The following is a 12,500-nucleotide window of genomic DNA, read 5'->3' as shown; positions in this document are numbered from 1 at the left end:
TACCGATCAGGTGAGCTGCCCCGATCATCCCACAGAACCCCATCAGTCGCTTCTTCCTTTGCTTTCCTTTCTTTCCTGAACTGAACCACCTGAACTAGATCGCTGATGGCATCGCGCATGTCCCAAGATTATCTCATCCGTGGTCGCCGGCAGCTCACGGCCATGGTCACCCGGACCCCGTTCTGTCTCATTACGGACCATTTTCGAAGCATTTCTCCGGTCCAGACTCCGGAGCAGATCCCTCAAGGGTGCTCGCAACAGACAGATACTCGCAGACAAACCGCAAACCGACCACGCGAACGCGGTGGTTACGTTTTGTGGTCATCATAAAAATATATAACATAAATAATTGATAATAACGTTAAACCATTTCGACCTTGAGCGCAAGTTCAATGCTTCCACGGATGGAGCAGCAGCACCAGCAGAGCGCCGCTGGTTCGTCCTCGGTCACGAGAGTGAGATCGGGTTCGCCACAGATCTGCTCGTCGGCATTACATCTTCTTCCCAGTACCCGCCGCGGGCAAGGAAGATGGGACGAGCAACAATGCACCCTCTTCTCCACGCCCCCCGGGGGCAGCATGAGTGCAATCTCTCGCGCGCGCCTCGCTTTATGCTGCTTCTTGTCATTACCACCAGCATGGCCGCGGTGGAACATCTTCAGCCCGTTCCCACACCAAACCCAAAAGCCAACGGAACCGCCGAGTGGTTTTGCCTAACGCGCCCCGGTGGGGTCGATCATGTCCTCTGCTCTAGGGTCTCGGTATCGGATCGTGCTGGAGATCCTTCCTGCGAGGTACGATTTCGACCGCGGGGTTGGCCTTCGCGAGGATGGTTTATGTTCGCGCGCCCGTTTTTATGTCTTAAACAATCAACAGTGCCACATGCCTGGTAAAAGAGGAGTGAGAGGAGGAGCACTCGAGGGAATTCACGATCTCGAATTCGATTTCAACTTAGCTTGTCCTGGCCTGGCCCTGGGTGAGGATCGTTGCAAGGCTTTAAAGCGCTCTCGTGCCAGGAGCAGCCAAACAATGGGCCCGCTATGATTGATTGGACGATAAACATCTTCGCGTCGGTTTGCGTTAATTTTGAACATTACTTTTTCGCAGCCAAACTGGCGACTCATCCAAGAAGGCCGGCTCGGAGTGAGTTTCTTGCGTTCCTGAGCAGTGGTTGCCCGGAGGTTAAAGGATGAGATCATCCTTGTTGTGTTATTTGAGGCACGGGCCGCAAAAGTTATTAATAATCGCGCCCCGGAGGTGAATAACCATGGCGGACAGTTACTTGACCACCACTCGAACCTCGCAGCGAATCCCTTCCTTCATTCCTTTCCTTGACACCTCGACACCGCGAGCGTGCAGCGGTGAGCGACTGGAGATATCGAATTCGATTCGATCCGAAATATGAAGAACAGAACAACCGGAGCACGAACGCACCGGCACACCATGCCAGGCCGGTCCCTCCAAGCGCGGTTACCTGATTTACAGGTTTTCCCGATGCTGCTGCGCTGCTACATTGAATAAATTGTTTGTATTTACTTAATGGTATCATTACTATCGGCGTGGTAATGTTGATTTATGTCGCACAGGCGCAATGCATGCTGATCCTTGGCGAAGGCGATGCTGCGGGAGCCCACGGCAGGCCTGGTTGGTTGTGTTGTGGTCCGACGACAGGGCATTCACAGGTCGTTCGTTATCCGGTTTTGGTTCTGCCTCTTCTGACCCGTTGGCTAAAGTATTTGCACTCGACACTTTGTTATGAACGTAGATCCCTACCGTAACTGGTGGTTGTGGTGCTACTATTCCATTGCGTGCCAGCGAACCAGAGTCTGTTCGTGTTCTGCACGCGGCGATCCGCGGGAACGATCCGCCACGATCTCTCCCCTCTTCTGTACCACTGTTCTGGTGACTTATCGCGTACGATTACGAACATTATGTAATTAATTGTTTTGTTGCTTTATTACTGCACACACAACGTACAACGGTGCGAGAGAGCAAGAATGAGGGAAGTAATGGATTCCAGCAGACCAAATGGAAGGAAAGGAATTCGCTCTTTTTTGTTGCAAAAACAAAACCCAAAACATTCTGCAATCCTTACTAAAGTGATTTAATTCCACCGATAATCACCGATGATCGTTACTCACGGTATGACAATTGGTGAATCGGTGAACGTAACAATCAGTGATTAAAGTGCTTCATAAAGTGCGTTGGAAGACAGGGCACTCGCGATCATGCGTTGCTGCACTCGTTGTGTTGAAATATGTCTTCGTACTTTTAAGATAAATTACCGCGGGCATTCGCGAACGATTTATCATGCCCGGGTACCAGCTGTCCCTAGGCCAGCCCACCAACTAGGCGGACACCGGGCAATGTATCGCGCATCCTTTTTACGGCCCCTGGCCCGTAGTTGAGCATTCAATTTGTACACTCCACGCTTGGGAACGATCGCACGGCTTAACGCATGACAACGGTGTTGATGGTGCGCTACGAATCGATCCGCCACGATGCCGGTGGACCGCGGAACATAAAACCGTCGTTGACAGCCGTGCATAAGCCGGTCCCCTGGCCCTGGGAATGGAGTCGACTCATGGCGGCATGCCTAGAGCATAAAGTTAATTGCGAATCGTTACGCATACGCGCGCAGCGATCGCAGCGTCTATTGATAATCGTTCACTGGCTTCCAGGAGCTTAGCGATCGCCAGAGATCTTCAGACAACGCAAGGCATAAGCATTAAACACAGGGAGGACACTCAGCATCGGTAACCTCTTCCATCGATTCCGTTCGTCGGTACCCGGGAGGAGGATAAATTAATCTTCTAACAGCGACCACATGCAGAGAGCCCTGGCTTTGTCAGGCCTGGCCTGCAGTAGTAGCGACCGTTCAAAACAGGTTCCCACACTTTGCATTGCTGCTGCTGCTGCTGGAGCATCGAGAGTCGAAGATGGAGATCGGTCGGATCTGATTGGCGAGGATCGTTTACCATTTTTATGGCAACATAATTACGATTCCCATTCATCCTGTCCCGCTCATTAATGCACGCAACAACGACGGGAGGGTCCTTTCCTTCCCTCTCGATTCTCAAACACGACTAATAACACGCAAACGTGTTCCACTCTCCCCCTCTTCCTCCCTCTCTTCATCTCCTGCAGTTTGCGGTAAAAGGATGTTCCCGGAGCCACGCATCGTCGGCGGTACGAAGGCAGCGTTCGGTCGCTGGCCCTGGCAGATCTCGTTGCGCCAATGGCGAACCTCGACCTATCTGCACAAGTGTGGAGCGGCATTGCTGAACGAAAACTGGGCCATCACCGCGGCACATTGTGTGGACAAGTAAGTTTGCGCCGCGGAACCCACACAAATTTGCATCATCCTAAATCAATCCTAATGTAATTCACTTCCATTTTTAGTGTTCCACCATCGGATTTGTTGCTGCGGTTAGGCGAGTACGATCTGGCACTGGAAGAGGAACCGTACGGTTATCAGGAACGCCGGGTACAGATTGTCGCCTCTCATCCACAGTTCGATCCACGGACGTTCGAGTACGATTTGGCACTGCTAAGGTCTGGCACTGATGATGGCACGCTAGTGGAGTGACCGCGACAGTGTACACTAACGAATATTGCTTTTCCTCCGTTTTTCCCCTTCGCAGATTCTATGAACCGGTCAGCTTCCAGCCCAACATCATCCCGGTGTGCGTGCCGGAGAACGATGAGAACTTTATCGGCAGGACAGCGTTCGTGACCGGATGGGGACGGTTGTATGAAGGTGCGTTGCCCACTGTAACCTGTCGTAAACGAACCGAGAGACGAACCTCGATTCATCCTCTGCTTCCCTTTCCTCAGATGGACCACTGCCGAGTGTACTGCAGGAGGTGACTGTCCCGGTGATCGAGAACAAGATCTGCGAGACGATGTACCGGAGCGCAGGGTACATTGAGCACATTCCGCACATCTTCATCTGTGCCGGCTGGAAGAAGGGAGGATACGATTCGTGTGAAGGTGAGTGTCGTACCCCTGCGCCATCATGCCAGTGTAATCGAACCTAATGCAACATGATCTTGTGTGCTTCAGGTGACTCCGGTGGTCCGATGGTGATCCAGCGTCCCGATAAGCGCTTCCTGCTCGCCGGTGTCATCTCCTGGGGTATTGGGTGCGCGGAACCGAACCAACCCGGTGTCTACACTAGGATATCCGAATTCCGGGACTGGATCAACCAGATACTGCAGTTCTAAGTGATCGACGCCTGACGGCGCATAGCAGGACCTACCAGACTGGCAGTAGTTGCTTGTAGTTGTTGATGTTTTATACGTTTACTCACACTCCTCCTCACTCCGTATTCGGTTTCCAGTGAGCGGCCGTTTTGGCGCTCGATCTGCCAACCGAACTGCACGGTTTTACGGTTGGCAGGTTGATCGTTGACACGCTGCATACAGAATAGTGGAAGAAGCCCGTTTTTTGGGGAGTTCCGCGTATGGAGGACTTTCATTTCTCCTCTTCGCTTTGTTAGGACGCTTTGTGTTCGGCTCGAATGCTCAAACGCAATACGCACCCAGTGAACTAGTGTCCATTTCATTCACTCTCTCTCTGTATCGGATCCAGGGAATCTAGAATGTGGCACCGCGTATGTGTCGAGTGAATGCAATTTTCCTATGGAACAGCAGGGGATATAGGAGGGGAAGGGGATATATAGCGAGATAGAACTACATTCTAGCGATTCTAGTTTTAAAACCGAACCGTATGCGTGTGTGTTTGTATGTGTTGTGCCACCGGATACGGGAAACGGATGGGCGAATGCATTTCTGGCGACGCAGATTTTAACGATCGTATGTTGTGATAAATGATGCAAACTGTGGCGAATGAATGAGTGTGACAACGATGAGTGTTTGCGAATGACTGTGGTGCCCAGTGTGGACTGCGGACTACTGTTAGTATTACAAACGGTTATTTGCTAGTTAGACAGTATTTTGCAATTACAAGGTACGCGCTATCGAATAGGAGAAATTATTTATTTATTTATACTCCATTAGGCAGCCAGGCGAAACGGAACCCTGGAGCGAAAACATCGATGAAACAATAAAGATTAAAAGAAAAAAGGACAAGAGTACAGCGGGGCAAAATGTAATACAAAACGGTGCTACAGAGCTGGTGAACATCCTGTGAGTGTTCGTTGACAAACTCATCGTTCGTTGTAAATATGGTAGCATTTAGGGCAGACAGCATACATTCTTATTTAATTGCAATTGTAACATACTTTCGAATAAATATTTTTAAAAACAACCTACAACAATTTGTCTTTTTTTTCTCAAATCTTATAAATTAAAAGAAGGACAATTTTTATATTTATACCTTTGTGGTGTCCCCGACGTTAGACTGTCCAGTAGCCCAGGACGACAGGACACCTTTATTTTTAACCTATCCTTTATGAATATACGAAATGGGCAGAGGAAACCCTCCTACTTGGGTGTTTTGAGTTCTTCATGTTGGAATAATTTTAGATGAGAGCATTTTCCAATTTTATTCTCCCAACAATGCTACACAATCTGATTCATTCTACTCGCCTTAAAAATGCTTATGCAGTTTACGATTGGAACTTCAAAATTGCAAGACTACTGTATCCTTAGGAAATCAGGAAAATCGGCTTAGAGTACAGTTAATAATCTTGTTGCAATTATCGATATTGAGTTCATTTCATAAATCATCATCACTTTATTACTTATGTTCAAGTACAATTTAAGTTATGTTGCATAAAAACTCAATTTATCAATTCTGTGCAGAAAATCAACCAAACAGAGAATCTTTAAAAAAACGTATTAATGTTAATTAAAAATCAAATGCGGAATGTTTTAGCGAACCGCGGTTTTTTTGCGGATGTAATGGCGTAAAATATAATTACAACTTTTGAATGAACACAAGGTAACGATTTTTAATGAAAAAAGATATAAGTACAGCCATGCAAGTAATTCGGAGAGTAGATAATGCAGGCAAGAAACCATATTTATGTGTGCCTAGCATCATTCAGTCATTTTTTAAGCTACACTAAGTTAAACTAGTTATCAATGAATTTGTTAGATAATGAGTTTACGCGAAAGATACGAGCTATATTGAGTATTGGAAAGATCGCATAAAAGCTGAGACCAGGAAGTATGGGACCTAATGGCTAACATAATTTGTTTTAGAGCACTATACGTTTAGCAACTACTCTCATCAGCTCATGGCGAATCATTTGCAGAACGTGAAGGAACAATTCTACTAAATTTATTAAAGTTTATTACGTATTCTTGATCGTACTTCATGATACAGTTTTTAATTGCTGTAGTGCATTTTAAATTTACTTCATTATGCAAATTGATCAATTTTGCGAGCTCAGCACACGATCAACGAAAAATAAAATTACTACCTTTGAAGTGAAAGCTTTTCATCACAAATCCACAAAAAAGATTTTCTTTAAAGAAAACCAACGTTTTCAAACGAAACGACGGACTTACAATTGATCATAAAAGGTCAAAGTAGTTCAAGTGATCCGAAACGAACCTGTCAACCGTGATTAACGGTTTAGCATCGGGCCAATGTCAACCAGCGACAGTAACCATTTGATTGTGATTTCACCCTCGTTCAGTTTTTGGCCAGGCAGTTTTCTTTTGCTGTGAAAAACTTTCGATTGTTAGGAACCCAAAGGAGGGGGAGACAAAAAAGAAACATTTCGGTTCTCGCATCGAAACTAGGAACGGCAAATAAATGCGGTCTCATCAATGACACCGTGGATCGCATCGACGACGACGACGACGATAGTTCCCTTCGCAGGCAGACTCGAATGGTAATTTCCGGGGCGGCAAGAAAGTAGCTGGCAGAGCAAAAGCCAGGGCCAACCAACCGAGCAGGGCAGGTGAAAAACCCTACGAAACAAAAGGCTCCGAAGCATTACTGATTCGTTTGTTGACACTCGCGCAAAAGACCGTCATCAACAACCACAGTGCGGTGGTTGATTTCACTGTCGAAGTCATTAGGCAGCACGCCGCTATCGAGCGCTATCGTCGCGGCAGTAGTTCGCAGCTTAATGGAGAAACCCGATAGTTTAAAGTGTGCGCTTAAGTTCTTCTCGATGTTTCGTTTCTCTACTTTCAGCCCCTCTGGAGAATACGGATAGGGACGGCGATGGCGATGACGACGTCTGGGGCAACACTTCACTTTCTGTTCGATTCTCTTTTTTTCCTCGTCGAACCTGTCATTTGCTGTAACACTTAGAATTGAACTTTCGAAATGTAGCGACCAAACAAACATGTTCCACAGTTTTTCCAACAGTTTGATCTGCATTCGCATGATCAGCAAAAGACGTTCATTATCAACCGATGAAAGGGCTTTTCCCTTTTGGCGCCACTCTACAACAGGAAATTGATATCATCTCCATCGTTTTACCATCTCGAAGCCCTTTTTTCTCATCCATCCATTGCAAATGGTTCGAGGAAACAACACAAAAAAAAAGTTCACTCCAAGGCGCCTGCTCAAGCACATTTCGTTTCATTCAATTTTCCGGAAACCAAAACCAAGACCGCACGACAGCTCGGAACACTTGGCATGGCCAACGCGCGCGTGAGCAATCGATGAGGCGGATAGAAAGGCGCAACGCGTCGCACTCACGCGGATGCTGCGCTCACCTTCCGGAAGAACCGGAACCGAAACGCGCCAAAATCCCATTACAAAGCGTGTCAAGTGAACGGAGCACACACGGCATGTGACGTTCCGGATTTTACCGTACACACGCCAGGACGCCAGTCCATGGTCGGTTGTGGAAAGTGAAACTGCTACTTACGTACCGGGGAGCGTGCTACTCGGCTACACGCCAAGCATCTTCAAACCGATCGGTGCCGCGCCAGTTAATAGCCCTTCCGAGATCCGAGAAGGATCGTACGGTTCTGTACGAAGTCGTCGTCGTGGTCGTCACCGTGTCTTGGTCTCAAGATTGCCTCAACTTTCCCAACATCTTCACGCGGGCACGATGGAATTTCAAGAGATAGGGAAAGAAGCTTTCGCGCTTGGACGCTGCGCTGAAGATCTTCTAGCAGCAGGAAAAAAGTAATACGTCCATTGAAGCGAAGAAGCACGAAAAAACAAATGACCAATCGCTAAAGTGAGATGCTTTCTCCACCGGAAGGAATGTGGACAATGGTCGTAGTCTAATCGCTGTGGATTTGCCTACCTAAATCAAAAGCAAGTAGACGACCGCAGAAGGTACAGCTCAATGTACTATCTTTTCATCTCGAAATTACATAAAGCGAATCTATGGAGCGGCTCCAAACACCTGCTTCTACTAAAGCATCAACAGCAGCAACAACCATTGCCATTCCCGCCATTTATCATCCAAGCTGCAATCGAATGGAAGCAATCACCGCAAGTACCATCTTTCGATCGCGATCATCATTAAACACTCGCAAGAGGCAAGAGGCAACACGGCTATTATGCACCAACGCACAAGGAGCGCACTCCTCGGCATGTGTGGCTACTCGATCTGTGAAATGTATTCCAGCAATCATCGCACAATTAGCGATCCAATTTTCCATCATCGATACTCGGTTTTAAATTGGAACCACCTCGCCGGTTGCCAGGTATGCTTTGCCAAACCGCCCGCAACGGTACTACGCTGCCTAATGCCCTCCCCTAACGAGGCTGGGATTCCGGCAGGATGGATGCTGCGAAATCGTACCCGACCCGACCGTTTGTGTTGGCGGCTTGTGGCGTGCTTAATCGATTGCGAAATATTTGGAACAAGTCTAATCGATATCGTGAGCTCGAGTTACGGCAGCTACCGAAGGGTAGCAGGTCTCAACGCCCGGGACGCTCGGGATTGCTTGCTATGAGCTTGTGATTATCAAATTGAGAGCCAATTTTTATCATGATGCTGCAATTTAGCGAGCATAACAAGCATTAACGAATTCGCCTACAAATGAAGGAAAACCAATCCAGAAATAAAATCCGGAACCGGAAAGAACGGAACCGGAAAATAAACATAAAAGATTCGATCACCAATCGCTTTTTCCCATTGCAATGCACACATGAAACATGCAACATCTGCATACAGCAAGCAATCGAAACAAGAATCACAATCTCCTTGCCTACTCTTGTTTTTTTTTCGGTTGGCTCGATCAGTTGCCATTTGCTATCGTTGGTACTCTCCGTATACAGAACTGAACGCAGATGTTTTTTATGCTGCACCAGCATAAAGCGCTAGGCGAAAGTAAATATTTGCATAACTCCCCAGTGCTGCACCGAGTGTGTGTTTACGAGTGAACGATGTTTTTAATGCAAATTTGCACCAACCAAGGGCTGCACCGAAGAATAGATCCCAACAAATGGCGCCCATACGCACATTGCAAAGATGCCTTTCGGACGACACGTCGTCGTGCAGTTGGTCGACACTAAATGGCTTTCGTTTTCCATCGTCAACTTTCCTGTGCCCAGGTGGTTCGGCTATAAAAACCACAAATCCATCATCCCGTTTTGCATTCCACCTTGTTTATGGGCTGAAACTATTAAAGATGAACACACAAACACAATAGGAGGCAGGGTGGGTGATTGTTTTTCCATTTTCCCAGAAGCCAGGTCCCCATTTGCATGTCAGATCTCCCGGTCTTTTACCCTGATGTAAGTGTTTCGTTTGCACCTCATCAAAGCAAAAGCACATTTCTCTCGGCACATTTGCGCACTGTTTGCGCACCGACGCAAGGCATTGATAACATTCAAGACCTCCGGCGAGATGATGAGCATTGCATGTAGGGGAGGGAAAAATTTGCAAGAAAGGCCTTCTGCATCTTACCACACGAAAGTGTCCGGCTATTCAACCTCCGCCTCAGTGTTTGACCACAAAAAAACGAAAGCGTAGTACACGGTTCAAGGGTTGGAATCGCCACGCGACATGCGTCCTGATCCGGTAGAAACCGAAACCCCCATCGTGGCCGCCGTGCCAGTAAATGTCCGACAATGTCGTCATTACCTGTCAAACGGTTATACATTTCCCGCGCGATAGGAACTCATTTCCGCGGACACGGCCATTCGCCAATCTACTGCCTCACGCGGCCAGCATGCCAGCGCTTATTGAGACAACGGACAACGGAGCTGCCTGGTGTGGCGGCTGATGAAGCCTGATGCTGATGGTTTCCCATGTCGGGGGCCATGTCGTTTCGGAATAATGTTATTATCCACTTATTTATGGACGACTCGCCGACAGAGATTCGACCGAAAGGGAAAGTGCATCAACCCGGTGCCAGGGGCCGAGCCAGCGATGCTTTTCCTAGTCAATGAACTCTGGCCGCGCACAGCTGGTCAGATCGATTGTTTTAATGTTCGTCTAAGGGTTTTGCGGAGAGTCGAATCCCCGTCCTAAGGACCACCGTGCATACGCAAACATGCCGGGAATTTACGGACCGGAAGGTGGCCATAAAGTCATTCGCGAGTCCCTTCCCTTCGACAGCAACCTTGTTCTACAAATAACAAACGACCACCCCAGCATCATCTCGCTCGCTCGAGAGCGTGCGTTTACGATCGAAAATCGTGTGCACTTTCTCTGCAACGCGGCACAGTGCCAGAGACCTACATCCGATCGTCGGTCGTCGACGGGGCCACTCCACACTCTCCTTTATATGCACTAAAAATCGGTTCAATTGGTTTCATCTATCCCGTCTGGTACGGCGATATGGCGCTCCGGCACTTCGGCGCCTTGTTTGGAAAGCCTCGGAGCGTTAGCGGCCGTTCCCGATGCCGCAGGAGGAAGGCGGGAAGGGATTCGCGCTTGCTCGGCCAGAAAATTCGCATTTTCCCACTGTTTATGCCGTGCCGGTATGTGGTGTGCACGAGCATATGGTGTGGAGAGCTATTGTCGTAAATAAATGCCAACATTATCGGCAACGCGAGATACCAGCGAACCACTGGCCATGGTTCGTTAAATTCCTCTGCACCAGCAAGCAAGCGTGGCGCACAGGCCAGATCACCCGGGAGCCCCGGGAACACATCTATTCCCTTTTTTCTATCTCCTGGCTCCTTATTTTCTCTTCCCAATCGTTCGGTTCGGTTGCATTTTGTCACAAACACGAGGTGCGCTTCTGTTGTGGTACGGTAGTTACGGTTATGGGCATGTTTTGCAGCCAGTGCAGCCATTGCAGACGTTGGGTGTTTTGATCGTGCAGTAAACAACATGCAGGTTATGACGCAAATCGATCACATTCGAACAAAACCGATGGATCGAACTCGTGCGTACATCCCAAATTTAGGCCACCTGGGCTACTGGGCTGGCATCGCAATGGCAAACAATCATCATCGTCTGTAATACTCGTTAGTGTTTCAGCTGAATCATGCGAAGAAATTGGACGCAACGTCAGTATAACGTTGGTTGTGTCAATAGTATGGTAGTTTACCTCCCCTTTGTATGACTTTTTTCCAATGCGTTGCATTACTGTTAAGAATTATAAATTATCCTTTGTTTTGGCACCACCTTAAGGACCCCCACTTTAAGGGGGGCTAAGTTTAATTCAAGCCGATCAAATCGGGTTCGTCGCTTAAATCTTAAGGGGCAAGTCTTTTGAGTCGTACCAAAAACGGTCCTCATCGTGGCTGCGCAATGGGTCACCAGAAAAATACAAATCATTTTTCATTTGAAAGACTATAAGTTTATCTAGGTAGCCCCGTAGAATTTTTGTTGATATTCCAATTTTTCAATTTTTGGCCGATTTTTGAAGATGAAAAAGTGATGCTTTTGCTGACGATTTTGCTTAAGGAAACGAGTTTTACATAATTATCTAAAAAAAAGTATCAACAATTTTTAAGAAATCTCGACGGGACTACCTGAAAAATAGTGTAAAGATTATGTATTCAAAATTTCAAATCGATCGGTTCAGTAGTTTTAATGCTGCGACTTTGAAAACGTTGGTTTTGGAAAAGCCTCCTCAAAGTAGCGAGAAGCAATGAATCATGTATATGGTGGGATCTAAAAAAAATCTATATCTTAACCAGTTTGGCATTGGATGCTTCCAAAAGTTTCACACAATATTCTAAAAAACATCCACATTCATTCTATGCATCAGTATTCATAATATATTTCATGAATTATGTCATATCACAAATGCACATGCACCCCAAACTATGAATTAACTTTGGGAATTGGTCTATTTAAATTTAAACAAAACGCCAATCAAATAAGGAGTTGTCGTAATGAAAGAGCAAAATTCCACAGCCCAATTCCGGTTTTTTTATATTAAACCCAAACTGTCCACAAAACTTCTTCTCTAGCGCTCCTTTAAAGCGCGCTCAAGTGTTACCTTTCTCCTACTTGCAACAAATTCTTGCGACCACCCCACAAACAAACAGCGATAAGATGATCCTCGAATGTTCGCTCACCACTCGAACAGTCCGCGTGTGTTCGCCAAAAAGCCAGCTCGCCAAGATTTCTGATCACCCTGAACCTGAAGAAGGATAATCGAGTTTGACAGTTGAGCGTAGTGCCAGTTGAAATGTGCAAGTGGC

At 47.1% G+C, this 12,500-nt stretch overlaps 1 protein-coding gene across 1 annotated transcript in view; it reads left to right on the top strand.

Annotated features, from left to right (window-relative positions):
• LOC126577030 (mucin-2) overlaps positions 1 to 4,225 on the top strand; it is a 13,793-nt gene extending 9,568 nt beyond the window's left edge. The window contains exons 6-11 of the mRNA XM_050238415.1: positions 1 to 10; positions 3,147 to 3,324; positions 3,402 to 3,554; positions 3,644 to 3,759; positions 3,837 to 3,992; positions 4,065 to 4,225. The exon at positions 1 to 10 is cut by the window's left edge and continues 884 nt beyond it. Coding sequence (XP_050094372.1) covers positions 1 to 10; positions 3,147 to 3,324; positions 3,402 to 3,554; positions 3,644 to 3,759; positions 3,837 to 3,992; positions 4,065 to 4,225 — 774 coding nt within the window. The remainder of the gene's footprint in view (positions 11 to 3,146; positions 3,325 to 3,401; positions 3,555 to 3,643; positions 3,760 to 3,836; positions 3,993 to 4,064) is intronic.
• Positions 4,226 to 12,500: the final 8,275 nt, after the last annotated feature.

This window comes from Anopheles aquasalis, chromosome 2 (assembly GCF_943734665.1).
Source record: "Anopheles aquasalis chromosome 2, idAnoAquaMG_Q_19, whole genome shotgun sequence".
Taxonomy (NCBI): domain Eukaryota; kingdom Metazoa; phylum Arthropoda; class Insecta; order Diptera; family Culicidae; genus Anopheles; species Anopheles aquasalis.
The sequence above is the reverse complement of the archived record's forward strand: the minus strand, read 5'-3'. Positions and strand labels throughout refer to the sequence as shown.